The sequence below is a fragment of the Puma concolor genome, chromosome A2 (assembly GCF_028749965.1).
Source record: "Puma concolor isolate L17-30 chromosome A2, mPumCon1.1.hap2, whole genome shotgun sequence".
Lineage (NCBI taxonomy): Eukaryota > Metazoa > Chordata > Mammalia > Carnivora > Felidae > Puma > Puma concolor.
In genome coordinates, this window is record NC_141668.1 from 64,652,659 (window position 1) to 64,674,757 (window position 22,099).

The following is a 22,099-nucleotide window of genomic DNA, read 5'->3' on the forward strand; positions in this document are numbered from 1 at the left end:
AGACAGAGAAAGAGGGAGAGCTCAAAGAGGGGAGGGGGCAGACGGAGAGAGAGAGAGAGAGAGAGAGAGAGAGAGAGAGAGAGAGAGAGAGAATCTTAAGCAGGCTCCACACTCAACACAGAGCCTTATGTGGGACTTCGGATAATGACCTGAGCAGAAATCAAGAGTTGGATGTTCAACCAACTGAACTACCCAGGTGCTCCCCCCAAGTGACATTTTTATCATATGTTCTCATTCACAGTGTTTCGGTTTTACAATAGTTTGATCTGTTTTTCACGCATACATTTACAGTTGAAACACAGCTTTTACACAAATCTACGACACATATTGTGGTTCTTACAAGTTCTGATGAAAGTGAAACTAAGGAAGAGAATGATAAAAATGCCATGCAGAGAGAGAGGCGTGTTAAGTCAACAAACAGAAATGCCTCTAGTAAGTAATGGTCTTAGTTAAAAGCTAATGACAAGTAATACCTCCCATTCATTTTCCAGAACACTAACATTATTTATTTCAGGAATTTTTTTTTTATAAAGATCCCCTAAAATTATATAATGTGGTTTACAAATTATTCTTTTTCTTGCTAATCCATTGATTTCTTTGGTTTATATTCTAGAAAAATGATTCATGTTGTATAATGAACAAATGATATTTAAGGTGATCTCAGAGAAGCTTATGGTTGGAAGTGACCATTTTAAAGTTACATTTTATAACTCCCTGGTCGTCCAACATCTGCTCAAACTCTAAAAATAATAAGAAGCTCATTATTTCATACAGCCTTTCCTTTTCCATTCTGCTGTCTTTATAAGTCTTGTTCTATTTGATTAATATTCTGATTGTCTTTATAAAGGCCTTACAGATTTTACATTAGCTTTCTTTATGCCTTTGCCTTATGTAACATTAGCTATTCATCTTGTGAGATATCATTGCACTTGTTTATTTTGCAGAATATCATTGTAGATTACTGCAACATAGGAAAGCTGTCTTGATTTTAATTTATTCATACATCCAGTTGCCTTACTAAACACTCATATTACGCTATTTTTATAGTTGGGTCTCTTTATTGGTTTTATAAATAAACAATACGTCTTGCCAATTTGTCTCTTCCTCTTACTTTCTCATTATAATAGTTAGCCTGTATTTACAACATATCAGCTCTAGACAAATATTATTTATATATTATTCAGTCCTTTCAATAGCTGTAGACAGTAACTGTTCTTATTTCCATTTTGCGGAAGTTACTAATCTGTACAGAGCCATAGATGGGTTATCTGTTCAGGCTGATAGACGTAAAAGAAGAGAGATTTGAACCTGAGCAGTCTGACTATAGAGTCTCAGTTCTCAAACTTGGGTCCTCATTGTAATGGCTGGGACCTCCAGTGCAAAGTGTTTAGGCAGGGAATTATTTCTTAATGGTTTTAATGGAAATTCTTTTCATGTTTCACCATTAAGTATGATACCACAGTAGATTTCTGCTAGAAATCCTTCATCCAGTTGAAGAATTTTCCTTTTATTTGTTGATTTCTCAGAATTCTCTTTAGTTTTAAATTAGAAGTAGTTTTTAAATTTTATCAGTTTTTCAGCATTTATTACTTCCTGCAGTTTCTGTTAATGTTTCCTTAGGCTAACTTTTTTAGAATGTTTTCAACAGAAAATGGTATCAGATCATTTTTTAACATTATTTTACACTGCATTCTTTATTATGTAATGTAATTATATAATTATGTAATATAATTCAATTAGTAGAGATACAAGTTTATTTATCCTGATGTAGTAATCTGTAACCACACTGCTGCATTTGATTTGCTAGCATTTCATTAAATGCTTATGTATTTTAATAAATAATATTGACTCAACGATTATGCCACTTCATCAAATGTTTTTAAAACTTTCATCTCTTTCTCTGCATTGCAAGAGTTTTGTAAAACAGTCTTTCCTTGATTATTTGGTAATTTTTTTCCATTAGATCATCCTTCCTGGCATCATTTTTGGGGGCGACTTTGGATTATTTTTTTTCCTTTCATGGTAATTGTTCTATCAACTCCTCTATTTTTTCTTCCACCAGTTTAATCATTTATATTTTACAAAAAAAATGTGTTTATCTCATCAAGATCTCAGACTTCTTAGTTTAAAATTATACATAGTATGTTTGTGTAAGTTAATTTTTCTGGGGTACCTGAGTGACTCAGTTAGTTAAGCATCTAACTCTTGATCTCAGCTCAGGCCTTAATCTCAGGGTCGTGAGTTCAAGCCCCGCATTGGACTCCATGCTGGGCATGAAGCCTACTAACATAAAATAAATAAGTAAAATATAATAAAAATTTTCTTCAGATTATCATTATGAGTTGCTCACATGTCCATTATTGACAACACTATGCTTTCTTTGCTGTGAGCTTCAGTGTATGAAGTGGTCAGTATTGTTTGTTGGCTATTTCTTACTCTTAAATAAAATTATTATTTATTGTTTTTTAACTTTTATAATGTTTAATATTCTATGTTCCTGTGTATCCAAAAAGATTATAAATCCCTTGAAGGCAGGGACTGTATGATGACTTATTATTACCACATTGCTCCTAGTGTAATGGTATACATGCACCAGACATTATGTGAAGGAATGAATTACTTAATGTTAAATATAGTGGGAAGGGCAGAACATTAATAAATGTTACTAACATTTCCGTTTCTTTTTTGGTTGTTAGGTATAAAATTTCCGCCACCATCAACAGATCATTCACTGATTGGTGTGAACTTTACCCACGGTCCTGCTACTGTCAAAAAGTTCTTGGACACACCCAGTGACATCTCACGTTTCTCATTAAAAGCAGTTACCTCTCAGATGAATAATTCAGAGAAAGTTATTTCCCATCAGATATCAGGTTTTGAACATGCGGATCATACTATAACTACAAATCTCAGTCTGGAGGAACTGGTAGTTTCTGTGAAACACCCAAGTTCCTTAAGCATTAACCCAAACAGTTCCCATGGTAAAGCAAAGGATGTTATACTGAGTACCATCCAAACAGAGGCAGGAGGGCATAATTCTCAAATCAACAGGTCTGCCCAAGGTTACATGCAATTTAAGGATGAGTTTACATCATCAGTTACTAGAGCCATCACTGTTTTGCCGGAAAAGCCTGGATGGACCAAAATATCAACTTGTGCTGAATCGCCGTGTTTTCTTGGTGTTTCCTGTGTGCCAACTGCAGATGGTCATTTCCGATGTGGACGATGCCCCTTTGGATATTACGGAGATGGTATCAATTGCAGAGGTAGTATGAAAATTCTTTAGAAGATAGAAAGAAAACTAATTAGTTCACATTTAAGTAATTAAGAAGAGATTCTTTTTTATGTATTAATTTCTATTTACTCCATTTATTTCACCAATTTCTATTTATTTATTTATTGTTTGTGTATCCCCTCTTTACATTTCAAAAAAATTAACATGGATGTTCCTGCATTATTTTTAGAAAGAACGTTTCTATTATATAGTACTATAAACTATATAATATAGTATAAATATGTTTTTGGGTATCTACTGTGTTCCAAGGTCTATAGAAACATTCTGTATCAATTATGTCATATAATCCATAAAGACTCCCTGTATTGAGTGTTATTTTTCCCATCATTCAGATGAGAACACAGAGCCTTAGAGGGCTAACTGACTTTCCTAGCATTAAGCAGCTAAAGAGATAAAAAAAGGATGTGAATAACATTGTTGTCTGGGTTCTTTTCATCTCACAATGGGCATTTAGCACTTTAAATTACTAATTCTGGCATATTTGCTTATTTGCATAAACTATGTTTCTCTGTATTTCTTCCAGCTCTTGAGGAAAAAACAAGTTGGGCATCACTTTAATTTTGAAAGGAGCGTTTACTTCTTTTCATAATTATCAGTATTGTTTTCCTAGATGCAACTCAGATTTTTAGCTTTAACACTGTTGAAGCTATTTTGTGTTGTTATTTTGTTATTACTGTTTTGTGTTGCTTGTGTTTTGATTTGTTTGAGACCAACTTAAGCAATAGAGCTGTTGGGATATTCCCTTGTTGTCGGTATTATTGAGAGGTACGTTGTTTGTTTGTTTGTTTGTTTGTTTGTAGGAATAGTGATAATAATGACTTTCAGGACTTATATGTTCATAATATAAAACTCCATATTAACAACCACATACTTTTTGGTCACCTCAGAAAAACATTAAATGCCTAATATTTAGAATATATCAAGCACTTCAAGAAGCTTAAGGAATACAAACCTGTAAACTTAAGATGTGGTCGTAGTATCTTGCTCTTTGAAATTCTGATTATTTCTGACATTTACCAGCATTTATCTGATCAGTATCTGGAACTTTATTGACCTCTGTGAAAAGACTGGAATCCCATTTCTGGTTAGCAGCCATCTTCAAGATCAGGCCTCGCAAAGGGAGTAATTACCACCTATGACACTTATTTCTGACCATATTAATCATGTTCTTCAATCATTCTAATAGTAAAACAAATATAAGGGGGAAAATAACTTTATGGATAAATGCAATGGTTATTGCTTTAATAAGCAGCGTCAAAATTTTCAAATTTCAGAGATTTTTACTTTTCTTACAAGTAAGTCTATGGGCAACATGTATCAACAATTCATCCTTTTTCCTTTGATTTTTGCAGCCATTTGTAGACACCCATGTGGGAAAAGCAGGGAGTGTGTTGCCCCAAACATATGCAAATGTAAACCTGGTTATGCTGGCTCTAACTGCCAAACTGGTAGGTATAGAACTTGTTAGTTTGCATAATGAATTTAATTGATAATTGATATTTCTAAAACCTGAGCTTTATTTTATACAGCTCTATGTCATCCTGATTGCAAAAACCATGGAAAATGTATTAAGCCTAACATTTGTGAATGTCCCCCAGGGCGTGCTGGAGCAACCTGTGATGAAGGTGATAATTCAAATTAAAAATCAAATAATAGAGCCAAGATAAAACACTTTTTTAAAGCTTTTTTAAAAAGATAATTCCGTTTTACTGTGTCTTTACTCATATATATTCATTAATGTTGGGGAGGATGTCTAAGCTTTTTAATGTTTTCTAAAAATAATTTATTTGAAGATTTTAAAAACTTCAATTTCATTAGAAATCCAAAGAGTAATAGCTTATTTGTCCTTGGTAAAATTGTCTTCGGAAATATCTTGGATATTTGGTTTTAAGGTGCCATATCCCTACATATATTTTAGCTTCAAGTAAAGGACACCTGATTATTGAATGACTTGTCAAACATGACTCCAAGAAAGTGCTAAATACCAAATAATTAGAAGATATTAGGTAATAAAAAGAATCCTAAAAAGTGATTTTTAAAAACATGTCTATAGGCACATAATTTTATTACTTTGGTTGAAATCTTAAGAGGGGAGTTTCTTAAATGACATTTTTTAAATATTTTAAAGAAACACATTTGTTATTTTTAGTATTTTAAAGAATATACTTTGATAGACAGTACAAATAATTATTAATAATTTAAGAACCACACTAAATACTTCCATGGCAAGGCAAGGTACAAAATAACAAATTAAAGTAAATCCAGCGTGAACTAATAGAAACATGTAATATCGATGACATAGGAAAATAATTATGGAAATATAGAAGTATTCTATTTTTAGGGGAGGAGTGTGTGTCTCACTTTGCAGAAGAAATCTAACATGGTATATTTCCATTCAGTTAACCAACAGTTTTATAAACCAAAACATGATGATGATTTGTTGGTGTTTTGAGAGTATCAACTTGTATAGTCAATCCCACAGAACTAAATTTCATAGTAAAAGCAAGCCGAGTTTATTTTAAATTGCTTTTACAACACAGTTTATTGTGGCTATGATTCATAAATATAAACAGATATATTCTTAATTAGGATCTGACTTAATAACATAATTTTTGTCTGTAGAACATTGTAGTCCACCTTGTCGACATGGTGGCACCTGCTTGGCTGGAAATCTCTGCACTTGTCCTTATGGTTTTGTAGGACCAAGGTGTGAAACAAGTAAGCAAAACTCTCTTGCAGCCTAATGTAATGAAACTGCTCCTTTTAATAGTTGATGCCTTTAATACTAAGGTAAACCCAAACACTAAAAAATATACATTCCTGGGGCACCTGGGTGGCTCAGTCAATTAGGCATTCGACTTCAGCTCAGGTCATGATCTTGTAGTTCATAAGTTCGAGCCTCGTGTCAGGCTCTGTGCTGACAGCTCAGAGCCTGGAGCCTGCTTCGGATTCTGTGTCTCCCTCTTTCTCTGCCCCTCCACCACTCACGTTCTGTCTCTCTCTCAAAAATAAATAAACATTAAAAAAACGAACAAACATACATTCATGATTTATTATGACAGTTGTTATTCTGTATGCCACTGGGAACACTGGATTCCAGTACTAAGATAAAGAAGTTTGTTCTTGTAAACAACTCTCTCCTTACCCTATCCGTGACCATTTCTTAGAGATAATAAGAATTCCAGTTTGTTGATTTGCCTATAAGTTTATCTTGTTTATTTATATCTAAAATTATTTTCATTAGTAACTAATAATTTTCTTAAATAGCCAACTCTTATTTACCATTCAGATCAATGATTTTCTTCTTTCCCCAACTCTGTTACCAAAAAGTAACTGAATGTGACAATTGGAGACCATTTAAAGCCAAAGAATAGGTTATTTTTATTTTTCTCTCTGAATTTATTCATTAGAGGATATGATTGGCAGTTATGAGCTACCTAGATAATACCCAATAACATGACCAATTCCAAGCCTAATTTAGCTTGCTTTTATTTTTATTCTGTGATCTTAGTGATTTGTAACAGGCACTGTGAAAATGGAGGTGAATGTCTTACACCAGATATTTGCCAGTGCAAGCCTGGCTGGTCGGGACCTACTTGTGGTACAGGTAAAATCAGGATTTTTTTCAATGAATAAGTCAGGTAAAAAAAAAATGTTAAATGCACCAGTGTCCTAAACCAGCACCCAAAAGCATTAAACTAATCTGACAAGATTAGTATGAAGTTTTAATAAAAGTATCTTTTATTTTTATTCTTTTTCTTCCTGTATCAGGCCATAGAGTATATTTCAGCTTTAGTGTTATCTAGCCCAACCAGTACTTCTTTTTTTTGTTTTTTATGCCTTTATATTCTCATCATCCACTTGCCTTATAATGGAGAGAAATAAATATGTGTTACATCTCAATCTTCAATCTCTTTCAAGTTTTTTTTTTTTTTTATCACAGCACAGACATTCTGTTTCAAGAAACATTCAAGCAGTTGAGTTAAACGACACCATCACTCTATTCCATTTCTTTATCAGAGTATCAGGCTTAATTTTTTGCCAGCAATGTTTGCAGTTATCTGTGTTTAATTTATTCCATTGTGATCTAATGACTTTTCTCAACATAAGTTTAACTTAATGTTTATAGTTTGCGAACTATGTGTGAAGCATGATCCAAGGGGAAACAAAGATCAATTTGATTTTTGCTTTGACTTCAAGTAGCATGGCATTAGTGAAGAAGACACAGGATACAATAATTTTAAATGACTGTGGTACAAGTTGGATTATAATAAGTAATGTAATTAATGCACAGTTCCTTGGAAGCAGAGAAGACAGAAATTCATTCTGGCAAGTGCAGTTTGGAAGAAGATAGTATTGAGGTAGACTTTGGAGAATGGGTAAAGTCTGAGTTGGAAAATGGAATTAGGGGTGCCTCTCAAAGGGGAACAAAGGTAAAGAAGCTAAGCAGAATGCTTTTGAGTGTGCTAGGACTTGAGCACAGTGTTCCTATTTGAATTGAGATGGAGGCCTAAAGAAGTGTATTTGAGTGGATTACAGACTGTCCAGTTAGTGCTGCTGAAATGTCTTCTAATTTCCCATCATTGTTTTCAGCTTGCAGAGGGCATTCTGAATTCTAATCATAACCTCCATATTCTTAGCTTGGTATTGTTTGTAAACTTAATGAACAGACTTTCAAAGCTATTATCCACTTACTTTATTCCTCTTATGTTTGGCAAAGTCAAATTAATTATAGGTTATGGCTTTTCCTTGCAGTAAAAATAAAATATTTCATTAGGCACCATTTTGTACTTCAGTGCAGCTTTCATTTTTTAAATAATAAAACTTTTATGGTCTCTCTTCCCCCTGCTGTTCATTAGCTTTGTGTGACCCTGTTTGCCTCAATGGTGGTTCCTGTGATAAGCCAAACACTTGCTTCTGTCCAAATGGATTCTTTGGTGCGCAGTGTCAGAATGGTAATTATTCTTTCTTTATGAATACAAAGAGAAAGGCATAAACAGAACTCTGAGTAAACACAAGACAAGTATCAAAGGGGACAGTGCTATTTTTTTCTCTCTTTCTTGTGATGTTACAGTTGTGGCTGCTTAATGACCAGATCCTGAAAATGTATGAGTTATTATATAAAATATTTATATTTGGGGTGCCTGGGTGTCTCAGTCGGTTGAGCATCCGACTTCAGTTCAGGTCATGACCTCACAGCTTGTGAGTTCGAGCCCCGTGTCAGGCTCTGTGCTGACAGCTCAGAGCCTGGAGCCTGCTTCAGAATCTGTGCCTCCCTCTCCCTCTGCCCCAACCCACTCGCATTCTGTCTCTGTCTCATTCAAAAATAAATAAACATTAAAAAAAATTTAAATAAAATACTTACATTTATTCACTATACATTAGGCTCCCAATTTTGGCACTTGTCCATGCAGTTTTGTAGGATCAAGGTGTGAACCAAATAAGCAAAATTCTCTTGGAGTCTGTTGCATGCAATGGTGTCATTTTTTCTGCCCTCACAGCAAAAATGTTTGATTTATGGTCCACTAATGCCCACTATTACCTCATGATCTCTCAACATTAGTTTTATTAAACACTTGTGAAAAGTTAGCTATGCACAGCATTGGGCAAGGTGATATCAGGTCATACAGATGCATCGTTTCCCCCCCCTTCGTGGCCTGCTATTTCAATACTTTCGCTGATATAGAAATGTGATGGATTTTTTCAGAATAATGAGCATGTCCTGAGGATGACAGTGTAGGTATGAGTTAATGTCAATAAATGAAATTTAAAATGTATTTTCCACATCTTCGTATCTTTGAACTTTTGCAAAATGCAGAATAGATTTTTTAGTAAAATGTGTCAGAGGCTGTCCTAATTTAATTCCTAAAACATATTCTTTTTGGGGCATGTTATACTTTGAAGTGATTTAATTTCTTTTATTTGGAGGTTGACTGGGATTCTTAGGTTGCATGCAGATGAGGTAGAGAACAAACTACCACTGAAGTACAGGCGTAGCAAATGAGTTCCTCTAGTTAAGATTTCCTTCAAGGAACCACTTTGTGAAATGGGAAGATGTAAAAACCACGTTAAAGCAAACCTTGAAAACCAAGTGACTATGTCTAACCCCATATTTCTGAGTTATAGGTATAGTTTTGACTCAGAATTTAAGAGGGATATAAAAGCTGATATCTCTCATGCTCCTTGCAGTAGATGTAAGATATAGTGAGAAAATGTCTCTAACACTTATGTGCCAGCAGTATTACTGAGAAAGGAGGAAATCTCTAAATTATTAAGTATTGAACTAAAAAGCATCTGTTGAACATATGTTAAAAGGTTTTGGAATTAGCTGGCCTCTAAAACCTCCTAGCTGGCATGGATTTTGAAATCAAAGTCTCCAGCATCAGACTTCCTGACTTTTTAGATTTGAACCACACAGTTGCCATAAGGAGCGAGACGTACATACTGTAGGTGCATGGCTGGCTACCATGAATAATAGTACAATTGTTTTTAAGAAATGCTACAGGAGATGCAGAAGAAATAAAAAAACATTAGCTTTATTCTTATCAGATCACATCCTCTCATGAGCCTCTGTGAGCCCAAATGGTGGGAAGGGAAAATGGTATACACATTCAAAGTCACTGAATAAAAATAGGCAGAAAATGGATAAAATATTTATCCACACAAGATATTGTGTGTTCTATAGGATTTCAAATGAGGAAGATAAAAATTGAACTAGAGACATAACGAAAGAGTTAAACTACTCCATTCATAATCAAGGCTTATAATGTGTCACTGGAGAGTTGTCTAAATACATTTTATATCCTTCAAATCCTTGAATGTCATGAGTCCATTCCACATGGTAGGTGAGGCTGGATTACTTAGCTCCCTTTGGAGTCTCATGTAATATCTGTGTGAGGCCTAGAGAATATATAGGTATATATGTAGGTAGATTTTCTCCTAAACTTCCTTTTCCTAAAATGGGACTAGATGTGGAGAAATCAAACCTTTGTATTAATATATAATCTCTTTATATTACTTTATTTACATATGTTTTGTTGTGTAAATGTAGTATTTATCTCTACACTCAAGTTTTGTGGTATGGATGAGTATTGATTATAGCAAGGTTACCCATTATATATTGGTTTTTTATTTTTGTTTTAGTTTTAAATTTCTAACCATAAGTATTTCCTACTGTGTTTTTGCAATAGAACAAATACATTTTTTTTCTAATACTAGAAATGATCGTAAGTTGTATTAAGACTAGGAAGCAGAAAATGTACTTTTTATAAAAAGTACCAAATAAACACCAGGGAAAGTAGACTGAAACATTAATCAGAAAAGGTTCAAACTAAAAGAGTGGAAATTATCCATTTGCTAAAATCATTCAGTTATTTTGTTTTTATACATAAAGTACTAAATTATTTTCAGTTTTGAATCCATTTGAAATTAGTTGATTTCTTTTCTTAGACTGGAAATAAAGTAGCTCTTAAAGATGGATCTAATTCAAAACTGGGAATTAGTCTACGATAGCCTTGTTACCAAAATCAGTTAATTTGACATTTGTTTTTAAAATACAAATTAAAATCCATTTAATTATCATTTAGAGAAAAAAATAAATTTCTAGTTAGGCGGGCTTGCCTATGTATTATTTTTTTAAATAAAGGCATTTATTGTCATATCTGCAAGAAACATGAAGCAATATAAATCTTCTCATAAAAGATGATAAATATTAACTTCTGAATTCCATGAAGCAGAAGCATATACATAGAAGATACTAGTACAATGTAGTCAAGGTTATCTGATAAATATTCCTAACAAAGCCAGGGATTTATTGTTAAAAGGATTTTTCACTAAGTTTTTTAGGAGTAAGTCACATACTAAGCTCTGCCTTTATGACCTCAGTTAGGTATTCAAAAGTCAACTAAAAATTATTTTCTAAAAATCATATGATATATTGTTGGGATTTTTCTATTTTCCACAGGAATAGGTGCATTTCTTATTTTGAGCTAGGTTATGACTCACTTTCTTTGTTCTGCCTGGATCATTTTACTCTTTACTTCTAAGAAAGGTGAATCATAAGATAAGGTTTGTGATTTAAGCACTATAATATCAAAGATGCCATTTGTTATGAATACTTCATCAATACCTTTCAAATTGTGCTAATCCACTAGCTGCTTAAAGCTATAAGCATTGGATTTTATGATTTAGAAAGGATAGTGTTAATGATTTGCAGATGTGATCTTTTATTTTAATAGCACATTTCTCTGCCTTATGGCCCCATAGATAACAAGCACATGATGCAATATGTAATATATAATAATTGAATATGGAGTATTCTCAGATTGCTGCCATGTGTTCTTTTAGCTATCTGTCACCCTCCCTGTAAGAATGGTGGCCGCTGCATGAGAAATAATGTGTGCACCTGTCGTGAAGGATACACTGGTAGGAGATGCCAAAAAAGTAAGATACCACTAAATGTGTTTTTTAACTACAGGTAAAGCAAACACATTGAATAGCTAAACTATTGCCATTTGAGGGCTGATATTTCATGCTTTTACCTTAAGGTATCTGTGATCCCATGTGCATGAATGGAGGAAAATGTGTAGGACCAAACATTTGCTCTTGTCCTTCTGGTTGGAGAGGGAAACAATGCAACACACGTAAGAAGAATACTCTTAAAAAAATTTTTTTTATGTTTATTTGCTTTAAACGTTAAAGAGAGAGACAGAGTATAAGTGGGGAGAGGTGCAGAGAGAGAGGGAGACATAGAATCTGAAGTAGGCTCCAGGCTCTGAGCTGTCAGCACAGCGCCCAAAGCGGAACCCAAACTTCACGAACCCGTGAGATCATGACCTGAGCCGAAGTCGGACACTTAACCATCTGAGCCACCCAGGAGCCCCAAGAAGAATACTCTTAAATGCTACATCCACATGAGAACATCAAGCAGAATTTACTACACAGGGCATTTTCTTTGTTTTGTTTTGTTTTGTTTTTATTTTTGATTCTTTGTTCCTACTTTAGGGGATTTTTTTTGTGAACTGGAGTGAAATGCCAACTACTCTGAATTCATTTCTTCAGGCTAGCAGAGAAAGAGGATATGCTGTATTTTCCAGTCTGTCCACTGTGATTGCCACGATAAATGACAAGTTCTTTAAGTCCTGTCTCCCTCTCTAAGGAAGGGTCAGGGGAAGGTGTAAAAAATTCCTGATTCCAGGGCACCTGGGTGGCTGGGTTGAGCGTCCAGCTTTGACTGAGGTCATGATCTCACAGTTTGTGGGTTCGAGCCCTACCTCGGGCTCTCCACTGTCAGCACAGAGCCCACTTCAGATCTTCTGTTCCCCTCTCTCTCTCTGCCCCTCCCCCACTCACGTGCGCTCTCTCTTAAAAATAAAAATAAATCGTTAAAAAAAAAATTACAGATTCCATGACTGCATCTCAGACCAACCAATTCAGAACCTTCCAAGGTGGGTCACACTACTTTCAACTCTGGCTAGTTTTAGAGTTGATAACAGCTCTCCTCATTCAAACGTTTCATTTTTTCCCCTTTTTATAAATTACTCTATAAAATTAGCAGCTATTATAATGTGCTGGTCAAGGTGAAAAATAAGACGTAACACCAATGTCCCACAAATTGAGGAAAAGTTAAATCACGATACATTCGATCAGTGGAACATTATACAACCATTAAAATCACCTTATTCAAGAATCAGCAGTGACATTGGAAAATGTTCTTGATAAAATGTTAACGGAAAAGCTCCTTTAAGTCATTAACTTTTAACTGTTTCTCTTTTTTTTCTTCAGTGAAATTTTTTGTGGTTTATGTGAGTACTTGACTGGCAAATTAAATTGTTAACTTCTTTGTATTTCTATTTGCAGCTATCTGCTTTCAGAAATGTAAAAATGGTGGTGAATGTATAGCTCCCAGTATATGCCACTGTCCTACCGCATGGGAAGGAGTGCAGTGTCAAATACGTAAGCCTACAAAATTTGTTTTTTACTCTATGTTCTGAACCTGAATCTGTTACAGTTATTAAACAAAGTGTAATGTGAGGAGAAATCATAGAGAAAAAAAAATCCCATAATGCTTATACATTTAAAAAAAAGGGTTTTGGAAATAAAAGGAAATCTTCATTCATTGTTATATCCATTTAAAAGAAGAAAATTTGGTAAAATATGTTAATATTTTGTGTGACACAGATAACTCCAAATTATGGTCTCTGGGCTGCCTTGGAAGTTCTCTCAGGTGTGAAGAAGGTTTTTAGCATAAACTTTAAATATTTTTTCAGATTATGAGAAAGATACATACCACTCATGAAAATCATGGAAAATATGAAAAAGTTCCAAAAACTAAATTGTCCCACATTCTACCATCCAAAAGAAATTCCTGTTGTGATTTTAGTATTTTAATATATTTCCCTTTTGTTTTAGTTAAAAATTTTACATTCATGGGGCCTCAGGGTATTGAGGAAGATCAATGATCTAATATTGAAATTTATGAAACTTGAAATAACATGTTAAAATATTAACAAAGATTAGCTTCATGAGAAAAACTAGAAGTCTCACCCTCCAAATATTTTCAATTGATCAATAATTATATCATCTTAAAACTGGTGATCCAAGTGTATTGTAAACTGAAATTATACAGTTGCAAAATGACCATGTGTGTTTACAAAAAATACCTGCCCTGCTTTTTGATGTCTTATGAACCACACTTGTTTCCATATATCACAGATTTCACATATAATTTTCATGACTTTTAGAGTGTATTTTATTAGTAAGTGCTATTACAATTTATACATTTTTCATCTTAGGAAAATATTATCAAAGAATTCACTTCTAATACTTACTTAAGAAATATGTGCTCAAAAATCACTAATTCTCATTGGGAGTTATATGCGATAAAATGGTAGAAAAAAGAGCCGTCACCCTTAATTTGGGCTGCTTATTCTGGAGAGAGGTCTTTGTGGACCATGAAAGAGAATGATGAGATATTAGAAGCACGTTAATGTGGAAACGTGCTCCAGTAAGTGTGGATTGAGGTACTCTGAGTACAGCCTGAAGATGTGCACTTTATTTTTGCACCTTGAAGCACTTCTGTGTGAATTTTTCAAAGTCCCTTTCCTCAAAATACTTAATTTCCAACTTCCAGAAACTCTGTATATTGACATTATTTGACCAAGATGTCTGACTGCCGTCTGCTGGAGAGCTATTGTAACAAATATGCAAATCTATGATGTCTGTGGTGTGAAAAGTACTCCCTCAGCTGTGGGGCTTTGTGTATTGCACAGCCTGCCCAGCTACACATGGCATCACTGATAAAAACGTAATCTTTTAATGCTGCACTTCCACCAAAGAGAATATTGTTCTTGAATTTTGCAAACTTTCAATATGAACTCTGGAAGCAGATACCTCTCTCATGAAAAATAACTGTATTGTATGTAATTTTATATTATACGTATTTTCACTTAATATGACTTAAAAGCATTTTCTGTGTCCTTCAACACATAACTTTGAACAAAATATTATATAATCTATGCCACTGTATGTATATCTATTCTATATATATAATATATAGATAGATATATAATTCACTTGACTTTTTCCGTTATGTTGAACATTGTAGTCATTTACAAGTTATTACTGGGGCGCCTGGGTGGCTCAGTCGGTTAAGCGTCCGACTTCAGCCAGGTCACGATCTCGCGGTCCGTGAGTTCGAGCCCCGCGTCGGGCTCTGGGATGGTGGCTCGGAGCCTGGAGCCTGTTTCCGATTCTGTGTCTCCCTCTCTCTCTGCCCCTCCCCCGTTCATGCTCTGTCTCTCTCTGTCCCAAAAATAAATAAAAATGTTGAAAAAAAAATTTTTACAAGTTATTACTATAATAAGCATTTTCTTTCTATAAGTAAGTAGGTAGATAGATGATAACATAGGTGGATACATTAGGTAGATGATAGATAACTAGACTGATACTGAATTATATTGAGATAGATATAGGTATTTTTAAATTTCATGAGGAGAGATTCTGAGGAAGAAATTGCTGGTGAAAAAATCTTTAGGAAGTTTCTAATACAGTTGTTTCACATTAAACTTCCAATGATAGCATATTAAATTGTCAGTTTTCTATACACTGGCCAGTACTGCATTGTGTCTTTTAAATCTTTGCTAAATTATTAAGCAAATTATGAATGCTTATATTACTGATTTGAATCTCCTCTCTAAAGAAAACAAAAACATATAGCCACTGTTTAAAGGTAGCCAATGAAAATTTTGTTTGCTTTAATAATATCTTTATAGAATTGTGAAACTGTTGTGTTGAGTTTTGGGTGTTTTGTTTTTTGATGTGTGTGAGTATGTGTGTCTGTGTGTTTTGGCTGCACAAGAATGGGAGTACCATTGGTCATTCATAAAATCTTAATGACCATGCTTCAGACCACCAGAAGAGAATATGTCACAAGCATTTGTGTCAAAGAATGGTCATTGTAATTTTTTTTTATATTCCAGCAATTTGCAAACAAAAGTGTCTTTATGGAGGCAGATGTGTATTTCCTAATGTGTGTTCTTGTCGCAATGGATATTCTGGACCCAAATGTGAAAAGAAAATACAGGTATTTTAAATTTTAAATGGCAAATAAATATTAGATATTGCTATCTGCTATCTACTCAGATATTTTGCTTAGCAATTGACATCTATGTGTTATTGTTTGATTTTCATTGATTTCCAAATAAAAAACATGCACAGATTTACTATTTGCCTCTGAAACTAAAAACAGTATCGTTTTTGTGTCATTGTAGTTACCTTATTATTCAAAATTCTGATGTTCACTTAAAGGATTTCAATGTGTAGATATGACTTTCAAGTGTAATACTATTCTATTTTATGGCACTGGAACTGAAAGAGAATAATATTCCTCAAAAGGGACTTAAGACACCAAAAATATTTTTTTTATATATAATTTATTGTCAAATTGGTTCCATACAACACCCAGTGCTCATCCGAACAGGTGCCCTCCTCAATGCCCATCACCCACTTTCCCCTCCCCCCCACCCCCATCAACCCTCAGTTTGTTCTCAGTATTTAAGAGTCTCTTATGGTTTGCCTCCTTCCCTCTCTGTAACTTGTTTTTTTCCCCCCTTCCCTTCCCCTCTGATCTTCTGTTAAGTTTCTCAGGATCTACATATGAGTGAAAACATATGGTATCTGTCTTTCTCTGTGTGACTTATTTCACTTAGCATCACACTCTCCGGCTCCATCCACGTTGCTACAAAGGGCCATATTTCATTCTTTCTCATTGCCAAGTAGTATTCCATTGTATATATAAACCATATCTTCTTTATCCATTCGTCAGTTGATGGACATTTAGGCTCTTTCCATAATTTGGCTATTGTTGAAAGTGCTGCTATAAACATTGGGGTACAAGTGCCCCTATGCCTCAGTACTCCTGTATCCCTTGGGTAAATTCCTAGCAGTGCTACTGCTGGGTCATAGGGTAGGTCTATTTTTAATTTTTTGAAGAACCTCCACACTGTTTTCCAGAGTGGCTGCACCAATTTTCATTCCCACCAACAGTTCAAGAGGGTTCCCGTTTCTCCACATCCTCTCCAGCATCTATAGTCTCCTGATTTGTTCATTTTGGCCACTCTGACTGGCGTGAGGTGATATCTGAGTGTGGTTTTGATTTGTATTTCCCTGATGAGGAGTGATATTGAGCATTTTTCATGTGTCTGTTGGCCATCTGGATGTCTTCTTTAGGAAAGAAGACACCACAAATATTTGACACCACAGTATTTGACACCACAAATTTGGTCAAATACTAGATAAAAAGACTACCCTCACCCCTCCCTCCAGTTTATTTAAATCCACCACTTTTAAATCCACTGCTTCACTGATTTGAGGATGTGTGTGCCAAAAAAGCCTTATCTGTCCTCACTCTTTTCCTAGATAGTAGTTCTTGCTCTTTATTTGCTTCCTGTTAAAATCTGTTTCAGGGAAAGCAATAAAAAATTCTTCATATCATTAGGATTAGGATTTATCTTTACTTAAGACATCAAGAAAGCAAAGGAAAAATAGACACTTTCTTAGAGTTCCTGAAATTGCCCCACACTTCCTTAGAAGGCTAGTGCTACATAAACATCTTTTTTAAAAGTTTCTGTGATCAAATCTGTGCTAAGATTAAACTGTATTTTATTTTGTCTCCAATCTTAAGTTTCTAAGTATCAACAGCCAAGGAATTTTTCAGTCCTAATTCCTACATGTACAAGGGTAGTGCTAATCTCTCTCTTTCTCTCTCTCTCTCTCTCTCTCTCACACACACACACACACACACACACACACACACACACACAAATGCAGCAGAGCTCTCAAAAATCTCTTAATGTTAATCTGTATTAGGTTTTTGTTTAATGTTTATTTATTTATTTTGAGAAAAAGAGAGGCAGAGAGAGAAAGGGAAAGAGAGAATCCTAAGCAGACTCCACGCTGTCAGCACAGTCCTGATATGGGGCCAAAATCCAGAGCCAGATGCTTAACCGACTGAGCCACCCAGGCGCCCCTAATCTGTATTGGTTTTAATTTTAAAAGCAATTATATGCTATTTAGCACTTCAGAAAGCCCAAGGGTTGTGAGTATCAAAGTATCCTGGAGTCCTGTAATTTGAAAAATGATAAGGAATTTTCTTTTTGAAGCGTGATACTGGATCAGTCTAGCTTAGAGGCAAAGTGGACGTGCACATGTGTTTCTCCTTGCACTGGTATGCATCCTGGTTGGATATGGCCTCCATTTTGAAAACACAAACAAAAACAAGTTCATAACAGTACTGTGGTTTGAAAACCAGGAAACAAAAGCTATTGAGTGCCTGTTTGATCAGCTGTTGTTGAGAACAATAAAAACAATAAAAATGTGAATTCCCTGGTTCAAAGGCAGCTTTTACACATGTATTATTTCATTTTATTTGAGATTTTTATGGCACAGAAAGTTCCATGAGCTCAAAAGATTTCAACTCCACTTTGACATACTAAATTAGGTGATTTCTCTGTAATCTATTTTTATCTATTTCTTTACTACCTGAATCCTTCCTCAGATAATCTTCATCTCCTCTAATGGGGACGCTTCTCAGACTGCACCTGGAGCCATTTTAAGGAAGGAAAGAACAGAGAGTCATGGAGAAGGAATAGGAAAACAAAATGAGACTAGCTCAGGGACCACATGTCCTGAATACTATAACCTGTTCATCCAAATTCTTGACTTCAATTCTCACTTGAGCTTTATTCAGTTGTTCATTGGTGTCATTACTTTTATTTATTTATTTATTTATTTACTTACTTACTTACTTACTTACTTACTTATTTTTCCTTGGGCTCCAAAACATAGGGTAAAAAACAAATTTTTAGGCAGGAAAAAAATAATAAAACAACTACCGTTTTGGGTATTCAGAACCCTCCCTGGCTCCTCCCAGCTCCCTCCAGGCCTACCTTCCTGGCCCTTCTTCAAGCATCCTGAGGTAGTGAGGGGAAAAAAGAAATGGAAGATAGTGATTAGGTTGGGTTGCTAGAATTTCAATGAAAACAACAGCAGAGAATTACTAGCCAGAAACAAAGAATACAAAGAAAGGAGAAATGGGCAAAAGAGGTGCTAAAGAGGGGTAGGTGGCTTTGAGAGGCCTCAGAACTTGCTGCCCAGCTGCTAATTACATTTAGCATTGGAGCTGCCACTTGTTCACTCTGTGACCTTCAGCAAGATATTGAACCCCTCTAAGTCTCAGCTTCTTCATCTGTCATATGGTACTAATAACACCTAATCATAGGGTTGTTAAAGGACTAACTATGTTCACATATGTGCCTGGTGTGTAGAAAATACTATGTCAGTTTGTTACTGGTTATTACATTGAATAGAGGAATAGAGAGCCATGGAGAAGGAAAAGGACGAGGAAAAAGACTGGAGAGAAATGTTGCAATGCATTGAAAACAGTCTTTTCCTGAAGGGTATCAGGAAAAAACGTGCTTGGTTTTATTGAGCAGGGATGTTTCTTGAATGTAATTTTTCTTCAAGGTGGAGTCATGTAATATCCAAGCTCCAATTAGTCACAACTATTTTGATACTTAAATATAATCTGGGCGCACCTGGGTGGCTCAGTCGGTTAAGTGTCCAACTTCGGCTCAGGTCATAATCTCACGGTTCGTGAGTTTGAGCCCTGTGTCAGGCTCTGTGCTGACAGCTCAGAGCTTGGAGCCTGCTGTGGATTGTGTGTCTCCCTCTCTGCCCCTCCCCTGCTTGTGTTCTTTCTCTTTCTCAAAAATAAATAAACATTAAAAGAATTAAATAAATAAGATCTGGATTAGACCTCAGTTTTATGAAAGCAGTATTTGGTCTCTAGTAGCAAATGTAGAACCAAAAGCTTTATGTATCACGTCAGAGAGGAAGAGGTAGCAAACAATGAATAAGGGTCAAGTGGTTTTCCTGTATTCATTGAAACTTGGTTTCCCACTTCTTACTACAGACAAAACGCCATTAATATCAAGTATATCACAAGCCTGTCTTAAGAATGGAAATTTTATTCAGAAAAAGTTGAAGATAACTACTTGAAGTTTATTTGAACATCATTTTTAAAATTATTTTGAAGACTGAAGAAACTAATCAAATGTAGAATGCTGTTATCTGGTCATTGTTAGAGAAAAGCAAAGAAGAAATCCAGGTCATTTGAATTGACTTTGAAATGTGATTTGATATTTACGTATTGAGATGATGCATCCAATATTCAAGACATTCACATTATCTAATAAACTGAATATCTCCCAATTCTTACCGTGATGGTTGGTGTCTTTATCATTAGGGATCAGTCAGCATAACAGAAACCATGTGATGTACCCAGATATAAAGTATTTAAAGCAGAATTAGGAAATCTCAGGATTGTTGGAAGGGTTGGGGGTAAGGGTGGGGACAGGAGGAGGTAGAGGTCGGGAAAGCAACTGCTGAAGGTCAGAGAGGTTGTTCTTGAAGATGTTAGCCTAAAGCACCAAGCAGATTTCAGCTTTCTTGGAGCTGCTGCAATACTTGACAATCTTCAGAAACTCCACTGACTGTCTCAAGCTGTCATTACAGAAAATTTCTGGGAAGCCACTGTGAATCTTTTATCTATCCAAATATCTAGCTGCAAACACCTCTGAAAAAAATGACTTCCCACTTCCATCTTCTCTCTCTCTGGAAAGCTTTTCTCACTGGCAAACCCTAACCCAGAAACACACAGAGAAGGGGGTTCTGGAAAATGTAGTCCTAGCCTTAGAAGTAACTGACAGTAGTACCAGGGAGACAACAGTGAGCTAATAAAAGATATACCCTGCATCTTGTGGCTTTGGACCATATTCCAGAGATCACGCCTTCATTTTTCTGTGATAAAAACACCATATTTAGTTTTGCCTATTTTCCGCCTCCAGTCTTTCTACTTCTCTGACCTGTACCATTTCTGGACAAGTTGAAAGGAATAATGAAATTCTGGTTTTAGAAGATTTATTTGCTCATTGTGTTTAGATGTAAAAAGGACATGAAGATGTCTGTTTCACTTTCCATTCTTTTGGTACCATGATCTATTTGGGTGTAGAAGCAAGAGACAAAAGATCACAAAATCAAGTCTTTCTATAAATAATGAAAGAGGGGTCCCTGGGTGGCTCAGTCAATTAAGCCTCCAACTTCAGCTCAGATCATGATCTCACGGTTCATGGGCTCGAGCCCTACGCCAGGCTCTGTGCTGACAGCTCAGAGCCTGGAGCCTGGTTCAGATTCTGTCTCCCCCTCTCTCTGCCCCTCCCATGCTCATGCTCTGTCTCTCTCTCTCTCTCTGTCTCTCAATAATAAATAAATGTTAAAAAAAAATTTAAAAAAAAAGTGAATCCTTGATGGAAGCAAAATTTAATGGCATTAACTGTTGGGAAGTGGGTAAAGTCAACAAGGTATATACATATAATTGAAACATTTGTCTTTGAGATAAAAATAATTATAGGTTATATACAGTTATAAATCTTTCCTATCTCAGATTTGACCTCAAACTATCTTTTTCAAATATACTTTTATTTTACTTTGAACATATTTATTTTAAATCATACAAGTTTACAGAACTCATTTTATTATTTTAAGTGGAAATACTGAGCGTTCCTAAGCCATGTTTAAACTATAAGACTAAGACATTATTAGAATAAAATTATGCTAATGTTGAGAAGAACCTTTTAAGTAATAGCATCCAATGTCAGAATTAAAGAGATTTTAATTTATTTCATATTTGCTGAAAGGTAATTTAAAGAATTTTTGAAGAAAACAATGTTTCATTATATTTTATTTCATTACTAAAAATACAAATTATTATAAATGCAAAATAAACCTTTGACACTTAGTGTGTACTTATATGTTTACACTCTTATGAAAATGTAAGTACTAGAAGGGGTCCTGGGTGGCTCAGTCGGTTAAGCATCTAACTTCCACTCAGGTCATGATCTCAGAGTTTGTGAGTTTGAGCCCGGCATCGAGCTTTGTGCTGACAGCTCAGAGCCTAGAGCCTGCTTCAGATTCTGTTTCTCTCTGCCCCTCCCCTGCCCAAGCTGTCTGTCTGTCTCTCTCTCTCTCTCTCTCTCTCTCTCTCTCAAAAGAAACATTAAATATATATATATATACATATATATAAAGAAAAATGCACTCTAGATAAAAATACTTTTTAAAATTTAATAATTAGAATTGAAATTCCTACAAAAATAGATGTAATAAAAATAGATATGATTTTAATATTTGTCTTTTGTCACCTTTGCTCTGTAACAGCATAGCAACTTTATCAACAGCCTTATTAAA

At 35.0% G+C, this 22,099-nt stretch overlaps 1 protein-coding gene across 3 annotated transcripts in view; it reads left to right on the top strand.

Annotated features, from left to right (window-relative positions):
- VWDE (von Willebrand factor D and EGF domains) overlaps positions 1–20,065 on the top strand; it is a 106,216-nt gene extending 86,151 nt beyond the window's left edge. For 2 of the 3 annotated variants that reach the window (XM_086695223.1, XM_086695216.1), the window contains exons 20-31: positions 292–432; positions 2,697–3,266; positions 4,648–4,743; positions 4,825–4,920; positions 5,918–6,013; positions 6,807–6,902; positions 8,155–8,250; positions 11,642–11,737; positions 11,842–11,937; positions 13,154–13,249; positions 15,775–15,878; positions 19,767–20,065. In XM_086695223.1, coding sequence (XP_086551349.1) covers positions 292–432; positions 2,697–3,266; positions 4,648–4,743; positions 4,825–4,920; positions 5,918–6,013; positions 6,807–6,902; positions 8,155–8,250; positions 11,642–11,737; positions 11,842–11,937; positions 13,154–13,249; positions 15,775–15,878; positions 19,767–19,781 — 1,598 coding nt within the window. In that variant the 3' untranslated portion in view covers positions 19,782–20,065. The remainder of the gene's footprint in view (positions 1–291; positions 433–2,696; positions 3,267–4,647; positions 4,744–4,824; positions 4,921–5,917; positions 6,014–6,806; positions 6,903–8,154; positions 8,251–11,641; positions 11,738–11,841; positions 11,938–13,153; positions 13,250–15,774; positions 15,879–19,766) is intronic. The other variant, XM_086695220.1, reaches the window with a different exon arrangement.
- Positions 20,066–22,099: the final 2,034 nt, after the last annotated feature.